The 27,463-nt window shown below is 34.3% G+C and overlaps 1 protein-coding gene across 7 annotated transcripts in view; it reads right to left on the reverse strand.

Moving 5' to 3' along the window:
• Positions 1-21,444, reverse strand: part of LOC105187110 (uncharacterized) — a 107,838-nt gene extending 86,394 nt beyond the window's left edge. For all 7 annotated transcript variants that reach the window (XR_002162914.2, XM_025301577.1, XM_025301576.1 and 4 more), the window contains exons 1-4: positions 21,291-21,444; positions 20,555-20,596; positions 13,133-14,566; positions 12,786-12,959 (exon numbers count right to left, since the gene is read on the reverse strand). Coding sequence is in view for 6 of the 7 variants with exons in the window: in XM_025301577.1 (XP_025157362.1) it covers positions 12,786-12,959; positions 13,133-14,566; positions 20,555-20,596; positions 21,291-21,357 (1,717 nt within the window). In the remaining variant the exon portion in view is untranslated. The remainder of the gene's footprint in view (positions 1-12,785; positions 12,960-13,132; positions 14,567-20,554; positions 20,597-21,290) is intronic.
• Positions 21,445-27,463: the final 6,019 nt, after the last annotated feature.

Here is a 27,463-nt window from a genome sequence, read left to right on the forward strand (position 1 = left end):
AATGTGATAAAGACTAATTGGAAGTTATTCTTGATCTGTTCACGACATTCTATAATTTTTTGCGATCTTTTGTACATCTGCCGACATGTCTTTATTAAAACCTCTGTAAGGTAAATTTTGGAAACTAGTTATCTAAATCACGGAGTTTCCTAAATTATTCCTAAATTATATTTTCTTTATCGTACCAATGTGATTAACTTAAAAGCTGTAAATAAATAATAAAATTAAACATAAGCAATTTAATTAAATATATAATTATATATATATTTTTATATTATATATATATTTAATTGAAATTATAGTTTATATAAAAGACTAAAAACAAATTTTAATTAAAAAATTAAACATCAAAATTATAAAAATAAAATTTTTATTTTTAAAACCTTAACTAAAAAATTAATTAAAGTCACGGCTTGTATGAAAAATAAAAAAATATTTTTTAATTAAAATAGACATTAAAATTATTTATTAAAATAATTATTAAAAAATATACTATTTTATATAATATATAAAAAATATTGAATGAGTGGCGTGCAAAACTTTTGAGCCACACAATTACTATTATATATTCATTTCATAATAAGCGCTAAAAACTTTACACATATATACGTATAAACAAAATGTATTTATTTGTCCTACAATTATATAAACTTTACAAACTCTTAATAATTCTAAACTTTATTTTTATACAATGTTTTATTACAAACAGTGCAAAAGTATTGTGCATAAGGTTTTCTTATGCATAAGAAAAATATATTATTGAAAAATAACAGAAAATGTTGTCAACGTTTTTTTAAACTTAATACTTTGTTGCCATGCCTTTAGAAGCAATCACTGCAGCACAACGGCGAGGCATTGATGCTATTAAATTAGAAATGCGATCTTAAGGTAAATTTTGCCATTGAGTTTGCAAATCTTGCCATAATTCAGCTTTATTGGAGGATTTCTTATTTCCTGTACGTAGTTTGAGTTCTTACCACAAATGCTCAATAGGATTCAATCCGGCGATTGCGAGGGCCAGTCAAGAACTCGCATTTTTTTCATGATGAAAAATTCTTTTATTAGTTTTGATGAACGTTTAGGATCGTTATCTTGTTGGAAAATCCAACCACGTGGCATGTTTCGAATTGCATATGGCAGCATATGCTGTATCAATATATCTCGATACATTATAGCGTCCATAGTATCCATGATCATCAATGGACCAACTCCATTATAAGAAAATGATCTCCAAACCATCACGTTACTTCCACCATGTTTTACAGTAGAAATTTGGTATCTTGAGTTATATCTGCCTGTTAGTCGTATATACTACATGGGCTGAAAAGTCTTTGGCCTGACATATAGATGGCGCCACAAACTAAAAATCCTTATATTTCCTATAGAGTACCAACCTTAACTTAGATGCTGTAAAAATTTCATGATATTTCGTTGACTCGTGTACAAAGCTTATAGCTTTGAGTGACGTTACCTCTGAATTTATTTTTACTATGGAAAAAAGTGAATTTCGTGTTTTGATTAAACATTGCTTCCTGATGGGAAAAAACACTGTTGAAGCAAAGGCATGGTTTGATAAATGTTACGGCACATCTGCCCCACCGAATTCAACCATCAAATATTGGTTTGCTGAGTTTCATCGTAACCGTACGAGCACAAATGATGCACCACGTTCAGGAAGGCCAAATGAGGCAGTTACTCCAGAAAACATCCAGAAAATCAGTGAAATCGTGTTGAATGACCGCAAAATGAAATTGAGAGAGCTAGCTAACATCATAGGCATCTCAAAGGAACGCGTTGGTCATATCATTCATGAATATTTACACATGAAAAAGCTTTGCGCGCGTTGGGTGCCGCGTTTTTTGACAATTGAGCAAAAAGCGGAACGTGTTCGACTTTCAAAGCAAAATGGCCCTGTTTAACCGCAATAAGAAGGAGTTTTTGCGTCGATTTGTCACAATGGATGAAACATGGATCCATCACTACACACCGGAGTCCAATCGGTAGTCAGCGGAGTGGTTATTGCCTGGTGAAAGCCGTCCGAAGCGCCCGAAGACACAACAATCAGCCGGTAAGGTTTTGGCCAGTATTTTTTGGGATGCGCATAACATAATATTCATTGATTATCTTGAACATGGTAAAACTATCAATAAAGAATATTACTGTACATTACTGGATCGATTGGACGACGAGGTCAAGGTCAAACGGCCACATTTGGCAAAGAAAAAAATTTTGTTTCACCAAGACAATGCTCCAGCTCACTCGGCTCGCGATACGACCGATAAATTAAAGAAATTGCGCTATGATTTGGTCCCGCATCCCCCGTATTCTCCAGACCTAGCCCCCAGCGACTATTTCCTTTTTCTCCGACTGAAGCAGTGGCTCGCTGGTAAAAGATTTTACTCGAATGAGGAGGTCAAGTTGGAAACAAATGCCTATTTGAAGGGACTTGACACCGAGCACTATAAGACCGGCATCGAAATGTTAGCGGACCGTTACACTAAGTGCATTACTCTAAATGGAGATTATGTCGAGGAATAAAACACATTTTTCATTAAAAAAATCGTGTTTTCATTGTTAAGCCAAAGACTTTTCAGCCCATGTAGTACCTTCTACCGTTACTTCCGAAAAACTGAAACTTTGACTCGTCAGAGAAAAGTACTTTTCGCCAATCAACTTCAGTCCAATGTTCAAATTTCCTTGCAAAATCTAATCGAGCTTTCTTATTTTTTGTACTAATTAATAGTTTTTTTTTACACCAGCGTCCTAAAAGTCCTACTTCCTTTAGACGTCGAAATATTGTACTTCGTATGAGTAGAGAGTATGAATATGAGTATGAGTATGAGAGAGGAGAATGTGAGGGGGAGAGAGAGAGAGAGAGAGAGAGAGAGAGAGAGAGAGGAGAGAGAGAGAGAGGAGAGAGAGAGAGAGAGAGAGAGAGAGAGAGAGAGAGAGAGAGAGAGAGAGAGAGAGAGAGAGAGAGAGAGAGAGAGAGAGAGAGAGAGAGAGAGAGAGAGAGAGAGAGAGAGAGTGAGGGAGTGAGAGTGTGTGTGTGTGTGTGTGTGTGTGTGTGTGTGTGTGTGTGAGAGAGAGAGAGAGAGAGAGAGAGAGAGAGAGAGAGAGAGAGAGAGAGAGAGAGAGAGAGAGTGAGAGAAAGGAAGAGAGAGAAGGACAGAGTGGAAGAGAGGGAGAGGGAGAGAGTGAGAAAGAGAGTGTGTGTGAGAAAAGAGAGTGTGAGAGAGAAAGAGAAGGAGAGTGAGAGATAGATAACATCAGCAAGATTTTCTTCTCGTAGTTCTCGAGAAATATCCATGACAGTTTTTCTAACATCTGCTATTGACTTTCTTTTAATCATTTTATCGATGCACCTTATAATTTTGCGAGTCTACCGTTTCGTGGTTTATCAGCTAGAAAGTTCGTCAACTTATATTTAGCAATAATTCTATTTACAGTACTTTTATTAATTAATAAGCAATTAGCAATTTCGCGAGAAATCTTTCCTTGTTGAGAAAGATTAATCATGACTTCGCGTAACTGAAGGCTTGTATGTTTCGGCATTGCGGTAGACAATAGACTGAACCTTAGTTAAAGCAAATATTTACGAAGGAGTTTCATAAAAAACGTAAACCGGGCTCATAAAGTCACAACAAGAATACAGCTCAATACTTTTGAACACATGTAAATATTATATGACTAAATAAACAGAAACTATGGAATTTCAAAATTTTGTAACTGTACTATTATTTGTAAGAATGTTATGTCAACTATTTTATATAATTAATTTTTAAAGCAAATCAATATATTGTCATGTACCTTAAAAAGACACTATGGCTCGAAACTTTTGCACGCCACTGTATTTATTTTTATATGAGATTTATTTTATATAAAAGTTAATTTTATATTCATGAAACTTTTCTTTGACTATGTAACAAAAAATTGCAGAATTTGTCTATTATATCCTCGAAATTAAAATTATACAAATAAAACATTTTTGTTTTTAAAAACTTAATTAAGAAATAAACAATTATTAAACAAAAATTTGTTTTCCAATTAAAGCGAAAAGTAAATATAGGTAAGAAAATATGGGTGGAAGAAAAACATATACTGCTTTTCACAGACTTTGAGAACAATAATCATGGATGTAGTTGTCTTTGGAAATTTCTAAATTGTACTCGTACAATATAGGTAATCAATAGATGATACTATTTAAGAAACTAATCTTTCTTTAGAGAAAAAGGGCTTAAATATTAAGTGTTCATATTCAATTGTTCGAATTTCATTTACTCTTAAATGTGGACATATATTATTGATATTTGAGTGCATATATCTACATTTGAGAGTAAATTTGAATAATTGAATGTTAACACTCGATATTTCAGTATTTTTTCCACAAGGATTGTTTTTCACATTATGGCAATAAAGTATACGCAGAATAAAGTTATGTCCAAACTATGCTTTATATACAGATATATAAATTTTATTGTAGTATAAAAATGACGAGCAGCTAAGATAATATACCTTTTAAAACTTTCTAATGCCTTATGTAAATGCCTTATGTAAAAGTGCTTTATGTAAAAATCAGTAAAACTTATTTTTAAATTAAAAAAGATCTTTATTTATTTTTTTTAATAATTTTTAATAATTTAAAGACACTTTTGTGCATAAACATTTATTTCCCTGTATTAACCTATTAAGTTCTGGACGAACGCTTTTCGTGGCTTTTTTCAGGAGTTTTCTTTTCTACGAAACCAGTTCTGCAAAAATTCCAGAACAATTATTTCTGACATAAAATTATCTGAACTTTCATAATCTGTCAACAGAATTTTTCAAAAATGCAATCCGAAAATGTTATATTTATTTATTTAAAAAGAAAACGGACTTTTTTCACTTAAATATTTCTTCTATTGATATTTCCGCATCGAAATCGGACGAGGATATCTCTGGGGAGTAAAAATCTTGCGTCCATGGATCCTAAACTTCAAAATGTATAGGTGAGTATTTTAAAATACAAGATGGCGACATTCTATATGGTGGCTAAAAGCCGAAAATTTTATGCTATTTTCGATTCTTCCGAGTGCAACAATTTCTTTCGATGAATTTCCCATGAAAATTGGTCTATTGAAGTTTTTTGGATCGCTGATTACAAATCTGTTATCAGATTTCCCGAATCCAAGATAGCGTCCCAACATAGCGGACAAAAATTCTCAAAATTTTTCTGCTTTCGAACGACATCTCTTAACGTTATCTAGGGGAGAGGAGAATGTCGTGAGCGTGGAGCGTCAGGTAGCTCAGTAGTTTAAAGCAGTTGCCCGGCAAGCGAAAGACCCGGGTTCGATTCCCGGTCGAGCGACTACCGCGCTCTCGATATTTTCCTCTCTTCGGAACGAAAATAAGATGCAGGCCCCGAACGCACGGCGTCTCGTCGCCACCTAGTACGCCTTCCTTCTTTCATGGACTCTCCTTCCTTCTCTTCCTTCATTCATACATTTTAAAGTTTGGGGTCCATGGACGCAAGATTTTTACTCCCCAGAGATATCCTCGTCCGATTTCGATGCGGAAATATCAATAGAAGAAATATTTGAGTAAAAGAAGTCCGTTTTCTTTTTAAATAAATAAATAAATATAACTTTTTCGGATTGCATTTTTTAAAAATTCTGTTGACAGATTATGAAAGTTCAGAAAATTTTATGTTAGAAATGATTGTTCTTGAATTTTTGCAGGATCGGTTTCGTAGAAAAGAAAACTCCTGAAAAAAGCCACTAAAAAGTGTCCGTTCAGGACTTAATGGATTAATTTTATAGTGATAGATGAATCTTGCAAAATATGCAAATGACAGAATCTTTGAATTTTATGAAATATAAAGATAGACAATTTAGGAATCGGTATAATATCAGCGTTCCCCCTTTTTCCGCTATAAGATATTTAAGAAATCATAATATAAAATGAAGTAATTTCTCAGGCAAAAATAAATAGAAAATGTAAAATGAATTTTTTCGCACGAAATTTCATTTTCGAAATAATTTAATTTGAAATTTCATTGGGTACATATGATCATGATAAATAATATCACTCAGTTGAACGTTACAACGCTCTTTCTGTTCGTATTTGCAAACAATTGCAATATTATGATTAAAAAAAAGGGAAATTATTTACTTTGTTAATTAAAAAATTGATGGACATGTCGCTCTTGTTGGATGATACAATTTCAAGAGTCTATACAAAAGTATTGTTTATATACATAAAAATGTTTAAAAGTATTATTAAACAGAACATCTTTGGGACGAATCTTAAAATAAATGTTTGGAAGATGTCTTAAATCTGAATATAAAATGTTTTAAAGGAGTCGCAATAATATTTTCCTAATAAGAAGTTAACAAATCTTAACAAATTTTAGGAAATTGAAGACATATTCTAGTAAGCAAACTGAACGCAAATTTGTAGCAAATTCGATCAAAAATTTATACCAAAACTATAGCTATTTGTGTCTATATTCAGCTTATGTTTGGCGTCACGGCCTGCTGCCGGGTAACTTATAACAAGCTTTGTTGCATATTTAGCGGCAATTTGATAATAGAATTTGATAACAGATCCTGCATCAAATTTGTTACTATCTGCCATCAAAAACTGATAGCAAACTTTGCTCGGAATTTGCTCGTGTAAATTTGGCTATCTGGAATTACAATATTGTTTATTAATATGAAAGGAATGTGCGATTTAGATTTTTTAAACTAAATTACGATAAATTATTCATTTAAAGTGACATTATAAATCACATGGGATAATATCTGATGATCTTGGTGGCCATGTTGCTATTCTACTACAACCAATCTAACATTTATGTTGTTCATTTAATAAGATTCTTTAATGTTCTGTTTAAAAATACTTTTAAACATTTATATGTATATAAACAATATTTGTATAGACTCTTGAAATTGTATCATCCAACAAGAGCGACATGTCCATCAATTTTTTAATTAACAAATTAAAAAATTCTCTTTTTTTAAATCATAATATTGCAATTGTTTACAAAAACTTTAATAACTTTATTTTTTTGGTTTAATAACTTTTTTGTTGAAGTATGATGGAGTAGCATCATATTAAAAGATTTGCTATGTATATTTTTTAACAACTAGTATAAAATCTTGTATAAAAATGCAAATCGAATTCCTCGTTAAATTATTTGAAAGAAAATGCTTATAATTTTATTGCCAATTATTCTATACATTAACCTACTAAGACCCATCCTTAGACCAGTAGAGATATAAAAAAAGTAATTATTGGGTTTCTGGCATGGGTTCTAGCAATAATTATTGGTGTTTCAAATTGGTTGAAAAAAATTTTTTTAAACAAATTGTTTTAAACAAATTAAGAAAAATTAAGTTTTTTTTACCAAAAAGGGAAGAGATGGAATATCAAAATAAAAAGGCTCCTTTTATAGGATATGAATAATATAAACGGAATTATCCAACGGATAGATTCCAAAACGCACAAAATAACTGTTGTATATAACGATAGGCTTGAGCAATAATTTCTTTGTGTATATAATCTAGTATCTTTCTTATCGGACAATGGATAACTCTAAATGGTGACAACTAGGCACCGTTAGCGGTTTTAAGTTGCCATTCTCTTGCGTTTTAGTTCTCTTTAAGCATTGTCTTGTCTCACGTACTGCCACGTATCTGCTCTAAGTTTCTTTTCTTTCTTTGTTTGTTAACTTTAATTGCTATAACGGAAAGTACTACGTTTTGTTTGTGTTTTATTTATGACTTCAAGAGATTATATATTGTTGTACGCTTACTCAAATATACAGGGTGTTAGAAAACTCTGGAAACGGTCAAATATCTCGAAAACGAAACGTTTCTGAGAAAAATGTTTTCAATTGAAGTTGTAGGGTTTTATATAAAAGTTCTATTGAATGATCATATCCGTTTGACCTTGAGTAGAGAGGTCAAGGCGAGGTCAAAGTCAACATGATTTTTTTAAATAGAACACCCCACTTTTTATTACACAGTGTTAAAGATGACAGCGAGATGTTTTCAAAACATTACTTGATGATCTATTTTTGTTGAGAATTGCCTGAGTTATGAGCTTTAGAATTTACAGTGCCGCCAGCATTAGTATTATCCAGGATGTACCGCGTGGAGGTTATATGGTCGGACTTTACACCCCTGTTTGTGCGTGTGTGTGTCAGCAGAAGGACCCCGCGGTTCGTCACTTCCGCAGTATTTAATGACTCCAAACCCTCTTTGCTGTGTGTGTGTGTGTTGTGTGCGTGTGTGTGTGTGTTGTGTGTGTGTGTTGTGTGTGTGTTGTGTGTGTGCGTGTGTGTGTGTGTTGTGTGCATGTGTGTGTGTGTGTGTGTGTGTGGGCGCGCGCGCGCACGCGTGTGTATGTATATAGACAGGTTTTTATTGAATTAAATGTTCAAATTGTCTGACAATGACCTAATCGTAGAAATTCATTTAAAACGTTTCGTCTCATTTCTGATGAGATAAGATTTACTTGGTGTAATATGCGTTTCCTAAGATCTGCTAAGTTAGCAGGTTTCGTTGCGTACACAATGTTTTTAACACACCCCCATAAAAAGTAATCCAATGAAGAAAGATCTGATGATCTAGAGGGCCACTCTATTTCTCCACGTCTTCTTATCCATCGGTTTGGGAAAGTATCAGTTAAAAATTGACGCACTACTACTGCATAGTGTGGCGGTGCACACTATGTTTCTTGTTGAAACCAAATATTTTGTATATTTCCGTCAAACAAATAGCAGGAACTATTTGATTTCGCAATAAATCTAGATAAATGTTCGCATTTAAATTTTCTTCAATAAAGAAGGGCCCGATAATACCACGTTCGTAACAAACCGCCCACACGTTTAGTTTCTAGGGTGATCTCCACACTGTGTGTGGAGATCATGCATGCAGTGAGAGTTCTCATCACTCCAATAACGGCAATTCTGACGATTTACCGTTCCATTTAATTCGAAAGAAGCTTCATCGGAAAATATGATATTATCAAGAAAAGTGTTATCATTATCGAATCGACGCATCATTTCATTGCAAAACTTATTTCTTCTATCGAAATCACATTCCGCTAGCTCCTGAGTAAATTTTATTTTGAAAGGATGTCATTTTTCTTTCATTATAATTTTATGAATAGAAAATGTACTAACTTCAGTCTGTACTACCTTCCTTATCGAAGAATTAGGATTTTCTACAAATGATTGCATCACATCCAAACTTTTATCGAAATGTGTCGCTGATTTTGGTCTACCACTTCGTGGGCGGTCCTTAACAGATCCCGTTTCTTCGAATCATCTGACAGTTTTGTGAACTGTAGACTTTGAAATTGGTTCACGATCTGCATAAGTATCGTTAAACAAAATCGCTACTTGTTCGAAAGACCTAACGCAGTGACCATATCCTCGCATCATCAATATTGTAATTCTATCTCTTTCAGTCAATACCATTTTGGCGACTACCGAAGGTAATTTCTTACTTTGCAAAAGAAATTACTTTGACTTAATATACGAACAAGTAATTTGTTACTTGTATGACAAATGATTTGCATCTAGTATCTAGCATCTAATAAATTTTCTTCGATAAAGACGAGTCCGATAACTAAAAACCCGTCGACATATTTTTTGGGGATACTACATGTGGAGATCACGTCTGTGCTACCTTCCTTATCGAAGAATAAAGATAAGCTCCTACAAATGATTTGTAAGTCTAATGACAATTTACAAATAATTTATTATAATGTGTACGCAACGAAACCTGCTAACTTGGGGCAGACCTTAGGGCAGACGCATACTGCACCAAGTAAATCTTATTTCATCAGAAATGAGACAAAACGTTTTAAATGAATTTCATCTATGATTAGGTCATTGTCAAGCAGCAGACGGAAGACAATTTGAACATTTAATTCAGTAAAAATCCGTCTTCATACACACGCGCGCGCGCACACGTGCACACACGCACACTCAAACAGGGGTGTAAAGTCCGACCATGCAACCTCCACGCGGTACATACTGGATAATACTAATACTGGTGGCACTGTAAATTCTAAAGCTCAGACAATTCTCAACAAAAATAGATCATCAAGTAATGTTTTGAAAACATCTCGCTGTCATCTTTAACACTGTGTAATAAAAAGTGGGGTGTTCTATTTAAAAAAATCATGTTGACTTTGACCTCGCCTTGACCTCTCTACTCAAGGTCAAACGGATATGATCATTCAATAGAACTTTTATATAAAACCCTACAACTTCAGTTGAAAACATTTTTATCAGAAACGTTTCGTTTTCGAGATATTTGACCGTTTCCAAAGTTTTCTAATACCCTGTATGTATACAAAGCATAACTCTGTGTTCAACCTCATTTAAACACAACAATAACTATTAGCCGAAATTGACTTTTTACGAACAAAAAGAATAGATGGAAACAACGCGTTGATCTCATTAACAAGAAAGACCGCTTTTTCTCCTCGCTGCATGCTGGCAGCTATTATTAGACGAAATGGGATGCTATAAGCTCGAGCGGCTGAGCACACCTCTTATTACTATTATAGTGCACGCTGATTTATCCGTCGTAACTTGGATTTTTGTAAAATTGTAAATTTGACTTTTCTCTTTATTCAATCAGTTTTATGCCTCCATTGCTTATGGCCACATAAGTTACCAAACATTCTGTATATGAATTGAAGTATACTATACAAATGCTATAGGTACTTGACACAAGAAGTATTAACCGAAGGTAGAGTACGTCAATCTGAGCAAGACCCCTGATATTTTGTATATAACCACGTGAAATTTCGAATTTTTTGCAATATAAAAAATGATTAGTGAATCAGTGCGTATAACACTATAGGACGCGCTTTGAAGACATAAACTTACAGAAAATGATTGAGAAGTGACTGTCTTTTAGTGACAGTAGCTATCCGCTAGCAGCTAAGGGTAAAATAATGATACGAACGACACGTGAGCAATTGTTTCTCAATACGCTGGATACAATCATTTTTGGTAAGTTCGCGTCTATTGTGTGTACAAAACGCGCTAATGCTAATTTTCTTTTGCTAATCTTCATTTATGAATAATTCGAAATTTCATGTGATTTTATTTACAAAATAACAGGGATCCTTATGCTCGGGTTAACATGTTATTCTAAGCACACGAAGACCCCTGTCATTTTACAAACAACCATATGAAATTTTAAGTTATTCATAAAAAGAAGATTAGCGCGTGTGGGATGCGCTCTTTAGACAAGACTTCATCGAAAATAGTTGAGAAGCGACTGCCTTTTAGCAACAGTAATTTATTTCTGAAATATTTAACCGTTGCTGGGCTTAGAGGACACACTGTATAATATTTCAGTGGGGAGGATTATTATTGATGATAATAATTACTAATAATTAAAAAATATGCCATTTCATCATAATAGTGAACTCTACGATATAAATTCTGCTATACTGTGATCACCAGTCTTACATGTACTTACATATTATACATTAATACATGAATCATATTTTGCGTACAAAAAATGGAAGTTATCTAATGAATTCGTCAACTATATCATATGAATAATACAAAATATTATACTCGCTATATGATGTTATATTTAAGTTATATTGTTATTACTCTATCATAACTTACTAATAACAGAATAATAAAACGGTTTGAAAACCTATTTTATTATATCAAAAAACAATTATATCATGTATATAATATTGAATATGTTATCTTAATATAAATAAAATATAACAGTCGCTAACAACATAATTGCTATATAACGACATACGAGGGTAGTCCCAGAAGTACTTGACCTAACAAAGAAAACACAAAAAATTTGTGAAAAAATATCTTTATTTCTCTACATAGTCTCCTTTTAGCTCAATACACTTTTCCCAGCGATGTTCAATAGCTTCGATATCCTGTTTATAGTGGGAAAACGTCGAACTCCTCAAAATAACCATCAAGCCACCTTGGTCTATTGTTTTGACTGTTCCTTTGTCTCAGGTATGAAATGATGGACCCATGTTTCATCCATGGTTATAAATCGACGCAAAAACTCGGCTTTATTGCTGCGAACTTCGCCAAACACTCGATTGAAACATCCTCACGACGCTGTTTTTGTTCCAATCGCGGCACTCATCTTGCGCACAGCTTTCTCATATCCAAATTTTCAGTCAATATGCAATGTATAGTACTTTTTGAAATGCCTACCATGTCTGCTAACTCGCGCACTTTCAGTCGATCCAATACCATTTTGTGGATTTTCTTCACCATTTCTGGCGTGGTCACCTCATTTGGTGACCACGCCAGAACGACCACTGCGATGTTCGTCTTGGTAGCTCGTACGGCCTCGTTTAAACTCTGCCACCCAATATTTTACTGTTGTAAACGAAGGAGCAGACTCCCCCAGAGTAGAATCTAGCTCCGCTTTGATATTGGTTGGACTGAGGCCTTTCAAATGAAAGTATTGTATCACATAACAATAACTAATTTTTTCTATGTTTACAAATTCACTGAGAGCGTTCACTATTGATGGCTGCCAAACTACTAAACAACGTAGCGTCGTCAAACTTCAAACTTAAGCTTTATAAGGTCGGTATATAAGTCGGTATATTTTCAAATAACCGCTATCTATACGTCAGGTCAGGTACTTCTGGGACTACCTTCGTATCATGTGTTATTTCTGTGTATAGCAATTATTTCTATGTTTACTGGTTGCTTTATATATAGCAACTATATATTCTATGTTTATTGGTTGCTTTTTAATTTATATACGCACCTGTTACTCCATATTGTCTGTAAGGCCCGATTTGATTTTCACTTGAACTACTTGAATGCAACGTATCGCTTCCTCTGTGTGACGTCCTTTGAGAAGTGTCGCTCGGAAATCCATCATTTTTCGTTAAACCACTATTGAATAGTGTTGTATTTACTTTTATAGGACCTTGCTTTCCTAATACGATATTAATATAAATTAATTCAAAGTTTTCATATGAATTATATTATTTTTCTATAATGATTGCATAAATGATTATATAAGTAATAATATAAATAATGATACAATTAAAAAAAGAGAGAGATAATCAAATATATCATTCCATTTCTCTGTAAAAATGTCATACGAGCCTTGACTATAATTTGAATCAGGTCGGGTACAACCAGATGTACCAACAAACGTAGTTTTCTGATTCGGATTCCAGCTTGATCCAAGAGTGCTGTCAAATCCAGTGTTCCGATCTTGTTCAGATTTCATTGCTGTTTCGAAGCTCCGAACAGGCATATTGTCATGTCTAATGTTCCAAAGTACTACGGGTTTCTGCGAGGAAGGGAATTCTGCCGTTGGACCACTAGATCCAGTATTCCAACTAGATCCAGATTTCGGTACTGTTCCGAAACTTCCAATGGGTGTATTACCATGATCAGTACCCCAATTTTGTACAGGTTTTTGCGAAAAAAGAAATCCCGCTATTGGAGTACTAGCAAATCCGGTATTCCATCCTTGTTCAGGTTTTAGTGTCGTTCTATAGTTTTCTATAGGCTTATTATTATATTTATCATTCCAAGCTGCTCCAGGTTGCTGTGAAATAGATGATTCATCAACTATGGCATCTGTTCCAACATTACTGCTTATCCCAGATTTTAACGTGGTTCCGTAGCTTTCAGCAAATGTATTATCATAACCAGCATTCCAATTTGATTTCTGTAAGGGGAATTCTGTCGTTGGAGCACTGCTGAATTTAATGTTCCATGTTGGATTTGATGTCGTTCCAAAACTTCCAGAAAACGTATCGCCATGCACGTTATTCCAAGTAGGCTTCGGCGTAGAGCCAAAACCAGCCAATGTTGTTCTTCTGTTCCAATTTGTTGTTGGTTCATTACTTGGCGTTGTCGTGAAAGTACCTGTATTTAAGCCGCTGTATCCTGGCTTTGACGTACTAGTAAATGGTATGTTCCAATTAGATCCAGGTTTCGATATCGATCTATGACCATTAGTTAACCCTACATATCCGGTGTTTGTCGGAAAATTGATAGTTCCGAAAGGACTATCAGGTTTGTTTTCTTTAACTTCTTCTTTAACATTATCGCCGTATACGCCTGTGGGTCCTGTTTTATGTACTCCTGGTGGGTGTGATCCAGATGTATGTTTTCTAGATCCACTTCCATGATAATACGTTTTATCAGGCCTATATTGACCATCATCACCGTCATCACATTCATCTCCATCGTTCTCATCTCCTTCTTTTTCTGGTTCATCTTGTTCCCAATAGTCGTTATTCTCCCATTTACATCTAGAACAGCTATCACTGTTTTTATTATAATCATGAGCTCCATTTTTTGTTCCACGGTGATGACCAACAGATTTTATGTCACGATTAGCGTTGCTATCGTAAGGAAAATTAGTATTGTCATAACTATGAATTTCCTTATGTCCCTCATGGGTTCTAGGAAAATTTCCTGTTCCTGCAAATGTACCTATAAACGGATTGGCACCACTTAACATGGATGTACCAGCATTAGCTGATGCGATGGCTCCAGTATATGTACTAGCTGATGCACTATCTAAAGAACATAAAGATATACCTTTTGATTAGTCTTATATCTTAATGTAGTGTTATTGCAAGTTACATTATATTATTAAGATTTATTTTTATATATGTAACAATAAATAAAATGTAATTAGGTTGTAGAAAATAAATAAAAATTCATTTATTAATTATGGAATTTATAATAAAAATTCAGAAAGACGTTACATACACGATAATATTTATGCTATTACATAAAGAGATATGTCTAATATTTTTTGTGGAATATACAAAATGTCTCACAGAAATTATATTATAATGCTTATGTGCATATAAAACACATGACTGAGTAATAAAACCGCCACTATTATGAGAACGATTATGTAAAATTTTGAGTTATTAACGAAAAAAACTTAACAAATTAACGCACGCGATAGGAAGAATTCTATCAATTCATATGGAAAGTAGTTCATTGCACGATTATCTCTAAGCAATATTTAAAATCGGATTTTTACAATAAACAATTGTCTATTGCGCCGCCCGCATCTTTTTTCTACCTTTCACTGTTATTCGATATTGATCGCTGCTAAGACAACTGATAGGTGCGGTCAGTTATTTTTTACGCAATTACTCTAACAGAGTTCATTCTACTACATCATGTATATGGCTTCATTGATTTTCTTTCGTTAATAATTTAAAATTTTATGTGGTTATTTGCATAATGGTAATGGTTCTATTACCTAGGTTAATTCTATAAGCATATGAATGTTGATACGGCTTATGTTTGATACCTTGTATAAACATAAGAAGAAACTTGAAACATACACAGTTAAAAACATATCGTACTTTTGTTAAAATTATTTGTGTGTAGAAAGTTTTGTGTTAAATTTTTTACACAGTCGTGTGTTAATTTAACATATCGCTGTTATGTTACCTAGACTTTCTTGTGTTAAATTAAGATTATCTATTTTCTAGTGTTAAAATGACATTTCCAAGTATTAAAATAATACAATTTATATGTAAATGCATGAATTCTTGCTATGGCATATTTTATATGTTGAAGTCAACATCTAAAATGTGTTACTTTCCTCATTATAACAGTTATCTTGTGTTAAATGTATAATGTTAACATTTCTGATGTGATTTCTATGTGAAGATTGAATTGTTAATACATAGATTATGTTAATCTAACATTTTCATTTTATTAAATCATATATCATTACTTTTCGAAAATGTTGAAGTAATATTCATTGTATGTCAATTTAATACAAACTGTGATTCTTGACGGCATTCAAATGTTAAATTTTTGTGTTAATTTTTTACATATTATGTGTTATTTTTTAATATATTTGCTGTATGTTAAATTAACACAAAGATGAGAGTGGATGATTTGAGACACATGAAATACTACTGTGATAAAAAAATAAGGTGAATTTTTTATTTAAACTTCGCGGGTATAAAATCATGAAATTATTTTTTGGTGGGTTGGTAGCACCGTCTTTGACATCTATGCAGAGTTTCATGTCAATATATTCAATTGCTGCAGAGCTATACGTGTTTTTGTAAACATACAAAAGTGAGTTTTTCGATCTTTACTATGTCTGATTTTGTTGTGCAAAGAACTTGCATTAAATTTTGTTTGCGGAATGAATATTCTGCCGCGGAAACGTTGAGAATGTTGCAGAAGACCTTTGGTGATAAGGCTACGTCGCGAAAAAATGTTTACAAGTGGTACAAAGACTTCAAAGAAGGCCGAGAACGAGTTCAAGACTAACAACGCTCCGGACGACCATTAACATTTACCGATGAAAGCCACGTCAAAGAAATCAAAGATTTACTGTTCGAAAATCGTCGATTGACAATTAGAGACCTTGCTGATGCTACGGGCATTTCATTTGGATCAACCCAAACCATTTTAAAAGATGTATTGTGCCTCAAACGCGTCAAATCTCGATTGGTTCCAAAAACACTCAATTTTTTGGAAAAAAAGCATCGCGTCGACATCTGTGAAACAATGATTTCTGACTACCAGGACGTCATGAAACGCATCATTACGGGAGATGAGACTTAGATCTATGCATACGACCCGGAAACAACCGACCAATTGAGCGAATATCGTGCAAAAGGTGAACCAAGACCGAAAAAACCGCGCCAAAGTCGTTAAAAAATCAAGGTCATGTTGACAGTTTTCTTCGATTATCGCGGTGTTGTACATTATGAATTTCTTCCGCCAGGCCAAACTGTTAACAAGGAATATTATTTGAGTATTATGCGTCGTTTGCGTGAAGCTATTCGCCTCAAGAGGCGAAGAATTATGGGCAGACAATTCTTGGTTTTTGCACCACGATAATGCACCGTCCCACACTGCATTGGTTCTTCGAGAACATTTCGCCAAAAATTCGACCCATATCGTTCCACAACCACCGTATTCGCCTGATTTAGCACCGTGCGACTTCTGGCTGTTCAACAAACTCAAAAGACCGCTCCGGGGACACCGTTTCGACTCGATTGAGGAGATAAAAGCCGAATCAAAGAAAGTATTGAAGGCCATCCCGGAGAAAGACTTCTCTGACTGTTTCGAGGATTGGAAAAAACGTTGGCATAAGTGCATTGTGTCGGACGAGGAGTACTTTGAAGGCGATGAAATTGATTTGGAAGAATAAATAAAGATTTTTCATTTTATAAACAAATTCACCTTATTTTTTTATCACAGTGGTATGTTAAATTTAACACATCATTTTTTACAGTGTATACTTTAAAAATATATATTCCTTAATGCAGTATTATACATATTTTTTGACTTCTATTATAATAAAAAAACAAATAAATTTGAATAAGATTTCTCAATGGTATAGGCCAGCATTTTTCAACCGGTGTGCCAAGGTACACTGGTGTGTCGTGAAAGAATTTAAGATGTGTCCCAGCACACTAGTATGTCGTGAGAGGATTTAAAGTGTACCGCGAAAATTTTCAAAGGTCATTAGTTAAATTATTTTCGGAAGCAGTTTGAAGCACAGTAAGTATATACATCAAAATTAAAACCTATTTAAATTGATTATACGAATATATCATTGTTATAATAAATAATAATGTTATAATGTTAAAAATGTTATAATAAATAAATACCGGCTTATTTCTAAAATGGATGAGGTGTAGCCTTTATTACAAATTATATTAGGAGTACAAATAATAAGTTTCCGCCGTTTGACAAAAGATGACCCCACCAAAAGGTTATATTGAAATTGTCAGATGTAAAACGTAATATCGTAAGTTTGGACATCTGGTAACAACATAACGTTGAAGTATTAGTGACTCCGTATCAGCATCACATAATTTTTTTCGTGCGAAAATGTCAAGTTTTGTGCCGAATAAGCGTCATTTGCGGGAACTCTTGATTTACTTCTTTAATTTGAAGAAATCTGCAGCTGAGGCGCATCGATTGTTTGTAGAAGCATATGGTGAGACTGCTTTAAGTGAGAGAAGTTGTCGTGAGTGGTTTCAAAAGTTTAAAAACGGTGAGTTTAACGTGGAAGACAAAGAACGTAGTGGAAGGCCGAAAGTGTACGAAGACACGGAATTGGAAGCATTATTGGAGGAAGATTCATGACAAACGCAAGAAGAACTTGCACTTACATTAGAAGTGACTTAACAAGCAATTTCACATCGTTTAAAATCGTTGGGGATGATTAAAAAACAAGGAAATTGTGTTCCATATGAACTGAAGCCGAGAGACGTTGAACGCCGATTTTGCACGTGTGAAATGCTGCTTGCCAGGCATAAAAGAAAGGGTTTTTTGCATCATATAGTCACTAGTGATAAAAAATGGATCCACTACGACAACCCAAAGAAGAGAAAATCATGGGGACCACCTGGCCATGCTTCAACATCGACAGCCAAATCGAATCGATATTCATGGAAAAAAACTCATGCTGTGTATTTGGTGGGATCAGCTTGGTGTCGTATTATGAGTTGCTCAAACCGAGCGAAACCATTACTGGAGCTCTCTACCGAACACAAATAATGAGTTTGAGGCGAGCACTCAAGGAAAAACGCGCCCATTACTACTCCAGACACGACAAAATTATTCTCCTACATGACAATGCTCGGCCACATGTTGCAAAACCGGTCAAAACCTATTTGGAAACACTTAATTGGGAAGTCCTACCCCACCTGCCGTATTCACCAGACATTGCCCCTTCCGATTATCACTTGTTCCGGTCGATGGCACATGGCCTGTCTAAGCAGCGCTTTACATCATATGAAGATACTAAAAATTGGGTCGATTCGTGGATAACCTCAAAAGATGAAGAGTTCTTCCGACGTGGTATCCGAATGCTGCCAGAAAGATGGGAAAAAGTAATGACTAGTGATGGACAATACTTTGAATAAAACGTAATGTACCGTTTTTTCACAATAAATTCCTAATTTTTGATAGAAAACGGCGGAAACTTATTTTTACTCCTAATAAAAAATTATTTTGTTTTATTTTTTGGACGTAATGGTGCATTTTGTTTATGTTAATAAATAAATCGAAAAAAGTATATTCTTTTTTATATTCTTTTTTTGATCATCATTATTTAGTGTGTCACGGAAATTTGACTATAGATTCAAGTATGCTATGAGATAAAAATGGTTGAAGAACACTGGTATTGGTTGATAAAAATTTGGAATTTTCCTAAAATTTTAAATTTTGATTTTTCTACAAAAATCATAAATTTATAATAACTTATTTCTAGCAAAGATATTTCTTACAACATATTTTACAACATGTGAGTAAAAGAATTGTGCTTCTTCGCAGGTAGATTACTTTATATACGGGGCGTTTCAGACCACAGGGTCATTTGATTTTTTCGTAAACGCGACATTTTAGAGAAAAATGTTTCAGACAAAAGTTGTAGGGTTTTAAGTGACGCATCAGATAGTGGTATTAGTATGACCTTGAATAGCATTTTCAAGGTCACGTAGTGGTCACCTCTAATTTTTTAAACGGAACCTCCCATTTTTCATTGCATATTCTTGTAGTTTATCTCGAGAACTTTGCAAAACACATAAATTATTTTTCCATTAAGTTTCGAATTATGAGGCCTGAAAGTTAGAATACCGCCAGCATTAATATTATGCAAGGTGTACCGCGTGGAGATTACCCGGCGGACTTATACCTCTGTTGTATGTGTGCGTGTGTATGTGCGTGCATGCATGTGTGTGTGTGTCACAGCCGAGATAAGGACTGTACGGTTCGTCACTCCCGTAGTATTTATCGACTCCAAGCCTTTCCTGTTGTGTGCGTGTATGTGTGTGTAGCTGATGTGATTAGGCCTTATGTTCAAAATGTTCACTGTTTGCTTTAATGCAAACAAGTACTTTTATCTCAAAATTATTTGTTGCACGAAGAATTTCATCAGCATGTAGAGAACGAATAGAGTCGCATATTCTACGAATCAACTACATACACACATCAACTATATACACACATACACAGCAGAGAGGGTTTGAAGTCGATAAATATTACGAGAGTGACGAACCGTGTGGTCCTTATCTCTGCTGTGACATACACATACACACACACGCACGCACGCACGCACACAACAGAGGTGTAAATCCGACCATAGAACCTCCACGCGGTACACCTTGGGTAATGTTAATGCCGGCAGTACTCTAACTTTCAGACCTTATAACTCGAAAAGTATCTAATGGAAAAATACTTTATTATAGTGTTTTGCAAAGCTTTTGAGATAAGCTACAAAAATGCAATGAAAAATGGGGAGTTCTGTTTAAAAAATTAAAGGTGATCTCCACGTGACCTTGAAAATGCTATTCAAAGTCATACTAATACCACTATCTGATGCGTCACTTCAAACTTTTGTCTGAAACATTTTTTCTTTAAAATGTCACGTTTACGAAAAAATCAAGTGACCGAGCAGTCTAAAACACTTCGTATAATCATGACACATGTAGAGAAGGACTCTACCATAAACATTTAAAGATAATTTCGTTAACATGCACATAAAATAATTATTATACATACTAAAAGCTCCATTGTTGCCTGCATTGTTGATTGCATGTGCATCTACGAATTAAAAAGATGTAAAGATAAATTATTACAAATGTTAAATATATGTACAAAATATAAATTAAACACAAATTAAACTAATTTTCTACAAAGTGCTTCTTTTCAACAAAATACTTATTTCTATATATAGCTCGAATTACGAGTGACTTCCAAAAGCACGTTTAGTGCTTTTGGAAGTCATATTTTCATGTATTTATATTTACTTATACACGAACATGGAGATAGGCAGATAAAATTGTTAATAAAAATATTTTTAACATTTCAAGAATAATATATATCTTGAAAATCTGGATTTTTTAAGAGTAGATGTAAGTCTCATTCTCTTCCACACACACACACATACACGCGCGCGCGTGCGCATGCACACGTATGTATTCATATATATAAATATATTTCATTCTCAATATATAATTTAGATTTTCGTTTCTCGTACATAATTCTTTCAATAAAATTATAAGATATTTTACTGTATAACAAATATGCATCCGAGGAAACAATTCCTTCATGTCTTAATACATATTTATATATAAAAATATATGTTACATACATGTATTGCATGCCATATATGTTACATGTATATGTTTACATATAAAACTATATATTAGTTTTTTCAGAATGTGCGATTCATTTGGTTTCTTGCGAACGTAATTATTTGCATAAGACTAAAATTAGATTTATAATGTGAAACTACCTGAATTGGTATAGAACGCGCACGAGAAAAGAATCGCTAAGAAGCACTTCATGATGTCACTCAACATTTCGATTATTCTTGACAGATATTTATACGTAGATGTTGCTTCACCGGTTGTCCCTGATACACTGCGAATTAACAATCCGTTGCAAAGAAGATCCTGATTGGAAACTTATATATATAAGGATACCCCCAGCAGTGAAAGGATTCCAAACATGCCGCGAGCAATCTGTGAAGGTAGAATTCTCGGCTGTAAGCTAGGTATACATTGTCGAATGGCAATGAGTAATCATTGTTTCGAGCTATTGCTAGTAGCACATAAACGCACTGCAGTGTGATATAATAGAGACAGCATAACTGGTTTATGAAACAGTTCGCTACAGACAAGATAATACGTCATCGTTTCTTAGGAGTTTCCTCACGAAAGACATAAATACTCGTCACGTTTAAGCATCCTGAATGATATGTCGTGAGCGAACGCTGATAAATTTATATTCTTTGCACATTTTTAAGAACCTAGAACTCGATATCGTTCCTTTCAATTTTCTTTCATGTATTATCGAAAATGATGATTTATGTGTGAAAATCATAATGCCATAATTGTTATCAATTATATTGGGAGTACAAATTAGTTCGGTTTTTGTGTTAAAAGATGTGTTTATTTCAAAACAATTGAATGAACAGATCAATTAAAGTATTTTCCATCGCTGGCTACTACTTTCTCCCATTTCTCAGGCAATTTTCGAATTCCATCTCGAAAAAATGACTCGTTTTTTGAGGCGATCCAAGTTTGGAGCCAATTTTCGATATCTGCGAAAGAAGTGAACCGGTGACCTGCCAAATCGTACTGCATCCTTCGGAGCAACTAGTAATCAGAAGGAACAATGTTCGGAGAATAGGGCGGGTGCGGTAAAACATCCCATTTGAGCGTTTCCAAATACTTTTTTACGATTTTTGCAACATGAGGCCGAGCGTTGTCATGAAGAACACCTTTCAACCTCTCGGTTTCAGTTCATAAGGCACCCAATTTCCTTGTTTTTGAATAATTCCCATGTCTCAATCATACGGAAACGGCTTGTTGAGTCACTCCTAATGATTCTGCAAGCTCCTCTTGCGTTTGACTCTGATCTTCTTCGAATAATGCCTCTAATTCTTTGTCCTCGAATTTTTTTGGCTGTCCAGAGCGAGGCTTGTCTTCAACGCTGAAATCTCCATCCTTGAAACGTCGAAACCATTCCCTACATGATTTATCAGTTGGAGCAGCGTCACCATAAACTTCAACAAGCATTTGATGGACTTCAGCTGCACTTTTCTTCCAATTAAAGCAGAAAATTAAAACCTCCCGGAAATGCTGCTTGGTTAACACAAAATTCGACATTTTCAACACTGTAAAAGGCAAGGTTTCTATATGAAACTCAAAGTGATATAAACTGAATATTATTGGCAGATGTCTAACCTCTCTGAAACCGCCAAAATCGGTAGTCACTATGAACCATTCATAACAGCCGGAGCCATCTTTTGAAAACGGATCGAACTAATTTGTACACCCAATAATATCACACAATATATAATATCAAACATACATACATATTCATTTATGTTTAAATTGTAGTTGTAAATTTTGTACAGATGATATTTTTTAAATATGTGCATATTAAATTTTTTAAATTAATTCCCAATTTGTTTCCAAATTTGTTAACACACACCAATAGCATTCTTCTGACTAGATAATGATTATTAAATTAATTTTATTAAATACAGCTTCATTTTTATTTTACGAATGTCAATTACGATCGATTTATTAAGTTATTTTTATCTTTAATGCCTCGGTAAAAATTATAGAATTATATAATTATAGAAATTTGTTTACAATCAATAGTCAATATAATATTTATAAAATTTTATTATGATATCTAGAATATATTATGTAGATATTGGCGATGTAGTCGTTATTTAGTTTATATCATGCTCAAATTGAATCCAGATATTTATATATTTAATTTGAATATAATACCAATTGCATACCGATTAGATTATTAATAATCGATAGATACCTATATGATATTTTCTAAATAACAAATCGGAATATTGACTACATATTAACACCATATCAATGAAATATCACGTGAATTTGTTGTAACATCAATGTAGCATCAACACCAATAAGGAATCTAGTTATTATCAAATCGAAAGATCTGAAAAATTGTTATCGATCATTACAAATCCATGAGTATATTACATTTTATGTGAATATTCTTTTACTTGTCGAAATATATTAAGTTTCTGATTTCGCGATCAAAACAGCACAAACTGTAGTGTTTTAACAACTTGAATATGATCGGTTTTTCGGCAAATCATTTACATTAAAATATGTCGAAATTCTTTTAGCATTATGTGTGTCCATTGTATGAACTTTAGTGATATGAATGTCGTAGAACCATATAATCATGCATATGTATTAGAGAACAAGGTGAAACCACGATTCATTGTGTGATAATGCCCATGATCGTATGCATATTTTTAGAATGTACTTACGTATTGTCTTTCTTGTCCTCTAAATACCAATATCCTGAATGTAAAAGACCATCGCCAATAGGAAAAACACAGAGTGCAAAAATATACGCCTACAAGTATACTAACTAATTGATAGGTATCTACTAAGATGTTATCAAGACAAAGGAATGAATTTTCTCATTACTGCATGCTACATCCGTGTTAAAGAAATACGCCAGGTTATAAAGTTGGAAATGAATGGCTTCTTTAGAAATTTTTATGAGGAAACTATAAAAAATGTTATGTTATTATATATATATATATATATATAAAACTAAATACTATGTTATTATATATATATATATATATAGGGTCATCGAAAAGTATCGGACCCCCCTAATATCTTCAGTTAGAATGCATTTTGGAAAAATGTCCAATAGCAAAGTTGTACGGCTTTAAGCGGTTATGCTAGTAGGCTATGGCGAAAAACTGCCTGAAGGTGATCGCGAGAAGCTGCTCGAATTCGTGATGTCCGAAAGCGTTAGTGAGAATCTGCCCGAAAGCGTTGGCAGGGCCGATCTTTATTGTCTCACTCTCGCATGCACCAATAGTAATACAAGCTTTTGAGCAAACAATGCGGATCACTGATTTGAATCTTTGATGCAGTGCTGTCTTCTTCTTAACGAGCAGTAGTCACCTCGTAGACGAAAACGAACAGCCCTAAAATTGTTTCTGTAACAAAAGAAGCCATTGCGCTTCAATTGATTGTCCCAAACATCTTCATTTTGTTTCCAATAGCCCAGAATTTTTTCGTAAATATTATTAATTGATCTATTAGATTTTCAGTTGCTCAACAAGCTTTTTGCTAGTGCTGGTTGAAATAAACAAATCGAAAGTTGGACCAACACTTAATAATTAGTATTTTTCTCTACTTAATTATTTAGATCAATTTCCTATCACTTACCTCATTAATTCTTCTTTGCTCTAATTAAGAATGGCGGAGTTTTCTGAAAGAGATCGAATAACACTGTTAATGATGCGAGGATGGGGAGATCAACAAAGAGGGTATAAAACAGTAACGCGATTATTTAATGAAAATTTTCGGAATGAAAATATGTGTGTAGATCACGTACGCACGCACGCACGCACACACACACACACACACGCGCGCACGCGCACACATACACACACACACATACAAGAGGTATAAATTCGATCGTGCAACCTACACGCGGTACACCTTGGGTAATGCTAATGCCGACGGTACTGTAACTTTGAAGCTTCATAACTCGGGATGTACTTAACAAAAATATATTTTGTTGTAGTGTTTTGGAAAGTTCTTGAAATACGTTATAAGAATTGCCAAAAAAAGTTGGGCATTCCATTTGAAAAGTTCAAGGTGACTTTGCCCTGGCCTTGTTGACGCTAGCCAAGGTTAAACTGATAAGATCAGTAAAGAGATCATTTTAAACCTTACAACTTTTGCCTGAAACATTTTTTCTAAAAACTGATTGTTTTCGAGATATTTTATCGTTCGAAGACTTTTTGAGAACCCTGTATATATAACTGATGCCAAAACCTTCTTTTCCGATCTTTCATGCTTTGTTTGCTTTCGAGCTGAACATCCAGCTTCAGTCTACTGTAAACGTTCCTGTTTCAATTTAGGATCATGGTGATAGATCCAAGTCTCATCCATAGTTATAAAACGACGCACAAAATCGGTTTTATTCTTCTTAAAACGATCCAAATAACGCTGAGAAATTTGCTTTCAATTGAGATTTTGTTGAATTGTTAACGTATGCGGCACCACTTTTCCAAACACCTTTTTCATTTGTAATTTTTTATGTAAAATATGCCGTATCCGTTCATTTGAAATGCCTATGGTATGAGTAATTTCATGCGTAGTCACACTTGGATCTTCAGACACAATAACATGTATTTGCTCAATGATTTCTGGTGTTGATGCGCTTTTTGGACGTCCACTGCGTGGATCATCTTCAATGCTTGTACAACCACGTTGAAACTCAAGTGCCCATTTATAAACCATTGTTTTTGAAGGAGCAGATTCCTCTAACACATTTACCATCTCGGAATGAATTTCCATTGTCTTTAAACCTTTTTTAACAAAGAACTCAATCACTGCACGCTGTTTCAAATTTTCCATTGCAAACAAATATACTGACACATCAACTTCAATTGGTTTGTAAACACAGAAAGAATTGACAGATGGAAATGAAACCTAATCTAGGTTTATGTGAAGAGTAATTCTATATAACCGACTACAATTTATAATTCTACCGTTTACTTATAGATGCCGCTCCGCGAACTTTCACGCAACCTGTATATGGGGTATTCTCTGTCAAATCTAACATTCCCTTTGTCCAAAAATTGCAGCAACAAAAAAAACTGTACCCTCTCTTGAAGAGAAAGAAAGTGTAAATCCCATTCTTATATTGAAAATGGATTTTCAATAGGTCTATTCTCTATTCTTACGCTCCAAGTCTCAAATTTTATTATTTCAAGCATAACGTCCCTTCAGTTAAAGTTTACGATTCACGAAAACCGAAACAAACTATCCTAATCTCTGAGTTCACATTTTTTAGAAGGGTACAATCTGAAGGAACATCAGCTTCAAGGGAAATTGCCCGACCAAGGTCCAGTAATATTAGGTGTACAAATGAATAATCCAAATTATTTTAAGCAGTGATGAAATCAATTTTAAATTGTATAGATTTTCCCGCTCTTTTGTGATTATGCGATGTTGACGTATAGCTATTAAAAAGAACATATAGTTTGGCGAGAAGCCCAACATAACCTTCAAAAGTATTCAGTTCAGTACAGTCGATAATGGCAACAGATAAGGTGCATATCCGACACTGTATTCTTTACGAATTCCAACAAGGAAACAATGCTGCAAGAGCGTGCGAATCGATTTGTTCCTTTCTCGGCGAAGGTATAGTATCGTACGATGTGTGCGCATTTTGGTTTAAGCGGTTTAAAAGAGATAATTTCAGTCTAATCGACAAACAACGCTCTGGAAGCCCTCCGAAGTGCGATAATGATGATTTGGAACAACTGCTCGCTGAGAATTTGGCACAAACACAAAAAGAGCTTGCAGAAAAGTTGGGAGTGACACAGCAAACGATTTCCAAACGCCTACATGAGATGGGAAAGATCCAGAAAGAAGGAAAATGGGTTCCGCATGAACCAACTCACTGAAACCAACAAAAATCAACGAGTGGCAGCGTGTCTTTATCTTCTCAATAAGCAGCGTCGAAAGTCTTTCTTGTAGAAAATCGTTCTTTTGGAAAAACGAGCGATGAGAAATGGATACTCTATGACAATCCGAAACGCAGAAAGTCATGGGTAAATCGCGGCGAATCGTCAAAATCGGTCGCAAAACCCAATCTTCGGAAAGCTTCGGAAAGAAGGTTCTCTGCATTTGGTGGGATATCAAGGGCGTGCTTTATTATGAGTTGTTGGAACCGGGTGAAACAGTTACTGCGGACTGCTACCAATGTCAATTAATCTGCTTGAGTCAAGAATTGGAACGAAAACGCCCGTATACTGGCAAAGGAGAACGTCCAGTGAAATTGTTGCATGACAACGCCAGGCCACACATTGCTTCCAGTATAAAAGACACCATAATGAGTATTGGCTGGGACGTCTTGCAACACCCG

The sequence above is a fragment of the Harpegnathos saltator genome, unplaced genomic scaffold (assembly GCF_003227715.2).
Source record: "Harpegnathos saltator strain DR-91 unplaced genomic scaffold, Hsal_v8.6 scaffold432, whole genome shotgun sequence".
NCBI lineage: Eukaryota > Metazoa > Arthropoda > Insecta > Hymenoptera > Formicidae > Harpegnathos > Harpegnathos saltator.